The sequence below is a fragment of the Egretta garzetta genome, unplaced genomic scaffold (genome assembly GCF_000687185.1).
Source record: "Egretta garzetta isolate BGI_Z169 unplaced genomic scaffold, ASM68718v1 scaffold40, whole genome shotgun sequence".
Taxonomy (NCBI): domain Eukaryota; kingdom Metazoa; phylum Chordata; class Aves; order Pelecaniformes; family Ardeidae; genus Egretta; species Egretta garzetta.
This window is the reverse complement of record NW_009258484.1, coordinates 4,341,118-4,344,745: the sequence shown is the minus strand read 5'-3', so window position 1 is coordinate 4,344,745 and position 3,628 is coordinate 4,341,118. Positions and strand designations below refer to the sequence as shown.

Below are 3,628 nucleotides of genomic sequence, written 5' to 3'. Positions count from 1 at the left end.
AACCCAACCCAGCCCCCCAAAACCAGATTTGTCTGTTCTCAGTGCAGACTTCTTTTATGAAGATTCATTAGAGGACAATTAGAACAGTACCTTCTATAGAGGTAACTGAACACATGATCCATCACTCCAGGGCCAGCAAAGCTTCTTTTTTGTAGATCCAGGACTGGATGTTCTGACAGAATTCTACTTCAAATATCTATACAATGTTTTCCTCTGATCAGGCTAAGCTTCCTGCTATGGCACCCTACTGATTTTGCAATGTAAGTTCTTATCTTTTATGGTGCTAGAACCGTAATTTCCATTTTAGCAATAATCTAAACAAGCAGTAGGCTGTTACATTTAACCCTTGATGCTACCATTCTACCAGTACCAACACAGAAGCAAAGCACTCTTACAACACTCCAAGTGTGGTTTTAAAGTCTTGTCCGACTTCCTTTTCTTTAGCTCTAGGGAGAGGACGGGGAACAAAGTATTCTTAGCATTGCCCACTGTATACAACTGTAACGAATCAGCAGAGGTAAAGAACAGGCAGCTCAAAGCAGCCAATAACGGGGATTTGCATTTTGATAATCCAGTTGCTTATGTAGTCAATGTAGAAAATTGGGCACTGCTGTGGGAAGCTGCACACAGTGCAGCATTGCTCCTGCCCCCGGCTGTGAGAAGACTCAGGGTGCTGCTAAAAGCACCAACTAGAAGAAAAACACTTGCCATGCATAGGATTAGTTGTCCCTAGAAAGCACTGGTCCTCTCACCTGTACTCCCTCTTCAGTAGCTCCAGCAGGACTAATGTCTCTTTTCTCCTTTTGGTTTTGTTGTTGCAGACAATACTGCTGGAGGCACACTAACTCTTTAAGGAAAAACAAAAACACACACACCCCCCAAACCAAAGCCCACCACCACACTTTGCATTTAGTGACACTGATCCCCCAGCATCTGGAGTCATATGCTTCTATATAAGGTCTATGCACCCTTCGGAATACCCTTCCAAGAAAAATCCTTCCCTTGGGATGTCAGGTGCCTGATTCCCTGGTGTCATTTGATGCCTAAAGCAGAGGACAAACAATCTCTTTCAGCATCCTTCCCTGCTCCAAGTGCCTAAAAATAAGCTTCTTTAATAGACTACAGAGATTTACTTGAGAGGAATTCTTCATTTCCAAAACTTTACCAAGGTCTAACCAGAGCCACTTGCTCAGCAGAATGGGCTGAAGTATCATTTTACCATTTTTCCCCATCCCTGGAAACATTCAAGGCCAGGTTGGACGGGGCTCTGAGCAGCCTGATCTACTTAGCGGTGTCCCTGCTCCTGTGGGGGGGTTGGACTAGATGACCTCTAGGGGTCCCTTCCAACCCAAAACATTCTATGATTCTATGATTTCAGTTGAGTCTGTAACAAGAGGCAGCAGAGCCAAGCCTGAGTATTCAATCAGGTTTTAACATTGTATTCTGAACTGAAGATTACCCTCTCTAGGTTACAGGGTTCTGTGTGTTACAAATTTTGTCCTATGCCTTAACATCTGTGAAGTTTCTGGGTTCTTTCAGGTGTGTACAGCCCCTGGGGCAAAGAAAAGAAAGAGGCCTAACTTGTTAAGCAGTTAACTTACTTTCAACTCACTGCACAACTGTTCTGTGCTAGGTGTGAGAGTTTTAAGCCTTTTTATGACCCTCGCGCCCAGGATCACAAAGCAATGTTCTGTCACAAACTGAGAAGAGCAACACTTACACCAGAAGTACTGAAAAGAGCCGAAGCAAAGAAGTCAGGAGATACCAGTAAAGTGAACTTTATTTTAAAGCTCATTAAAAAGCTTCACAATAACACTAACAGAATTAGCATTTCCTTCATTTTACGTACCCCACATGAAAAATGTATTGTTTAGCAAGAGATGAAACGTAAGCGTTTCTGCATGCTACTAACACATTTCACCATCTTATTATCTGGTAAGTGCTTTGGACTGCAATCATCAAAAACCTTAGAACAGAAGGATTTCTTCTGGAAAGTCCTTATGCACAGGGCAGACACTGGCTTTTTATTGACATACCCAATCAGATGTCCAGATGAAAGAAAACTACCTTGGCATCTACAAATGCCTACGAAGGTTTCGATTACAACCTTTTGAAGGAGCAGTATATTTCAGAGCAAGGGCTTCTTTTCATCTTTAGTGATGCAAATGGTTAAATACTGCACAGAAGCTTAGTATGAACTCACAATTCCACAGGAATCTGAAAGTTACCAAGGCAATTTTCTTTTTAGGATAGTCACGACCAACACTATTACTATTCTTCCTCCCATAACACAACATATCCCAGACAAATCTTAAGAAAAAAATATAAATAGTTCCCAAAACAATGCATTCCCACCCTCCCATCACATATGACAGCAAAAATATCTTCTGTCATGGGATGAAGTAACTTGCTGCTAGTGCAGTAGTTTAGTCCAAGTCCATGCTAATGGTGTTTTGATCACTCGGATGACATTCGCCATTTTGTTGAGGCATTTCAGAATTTTTGTCATCTTCTTCTCCCATGTCTTCAGTTTTATAATCACTCCGCTCATTTAATGGGTTTTCTTCCTTAGGAGAGTCAACTTTTGGTTTTGGTTGTGTTACAACAGGCTCACAGACATTGTTTAACTCCTAAAGGGAAAAAAGATGTGGTCAGAATATGTATTAAGGACCCACCACTCTTCACTAGCGTGAAGAGTCCTGTGCCCAAAAGACCATTTGAAACTTGCTTCTGTATTTGTTTCCCAAGTCCAAGCTGACAAGTACTTATTTGTGCCCTGAAATAAATTAACTGATCTACTTTCTGAACTTCTGTGGGCAAAGTTCTTCAGCGTAGTACTTTGGATTTCACATTGGCTTTTTTCCAAGACTATTTTGTGCCTACCAGTAACTCTGAAAAACCACCTGCAATGTCTGAAAGCATGAAATGTCAATAAGCTCCACAGAATTGTACACAGCTTCTCTGCCTTCTACCGAATCTCCCATCCAATACTTCTTAACTACCCTTTAAGAAAACTGGAGCAGTAAGATGACATTGGGGGAGAGGAAGGGGAACGTATCAGTCTAGGTTTAGCACCAGCCTCTAAAATTAGTTTCTTATGGTACTTACCTGTAGCTTTGCCTTAATTTCACTTGAGTGCACAGCTGGATCCTGATCTAAGCTCTTCTTAGCCTGTGCACTCACAGCATTATTCATCCACTCTACAACTTCACTAACACACTTTTCTACTTTCATCATTTCCATTTCGTCGATATGGATGTATTTCTCATCCTGCCCAAATACAAATGCCTTACATTAGTTAATAATGTCAAGTTTACTGTCATGAAGTTATGCCAACAAGACTATCCCAATTATTTACATTTTATAATCTTTACTGATTTTCAAAATAAACAGAAGTTGGTAAAGCCAGATCTGTTACAGCAAGAGATAAGAAATACAGATGTCAAAATAAAGCTTCCTTTGCACAATAACCAAAGAAGAAACCTAGTTCAAAGAGGGAATAGAGGCTTCACAAACAGGTCATGCAGTAAAATAACATTCTTAACAGGGCTGATAAAAAAAACATCCCCTCTCTCCTGGAGGGTCTTACACAGGCCCAAGGCTGTTTAGACAGCACGATTCTGCTGTG

At 41.0% G+C, this 3,628-nt stretch overlaps 1 protein-coding gene across 1 annotated transcript in view; it reads right to left on the bottom strand.

Moving 5' to 3' along the window:
• Positions 1 to 1,427: 1,427 nt before the first annotated feature.
• Positions 1,428 to 3,628, bottom strand: part of HSPH1 (heat shock protein family H (Hsp110) member 1) — a 45,726-nt gene continuing 43,525 nt past the window's right edge. The window contains exons 17-18 of the mRNA XM_009644908.2: positions 3,109 to 3,270; positions 1,428 to 2,630 (exon numbers count right to left, since the gene is read on the bottom strand). Of these exons, the coding sequence (XP_009643203.2) occupies positions 2,427 to 2,630; positions 3,109 to 3,270 (366 nt within the window). The 3' untranslated portion in view covers positions 1,428 to 2,426. The remainder of the gene's footprint in view (positions 2,631 to 3,108; positions 3,271 to 3,628) is intronic.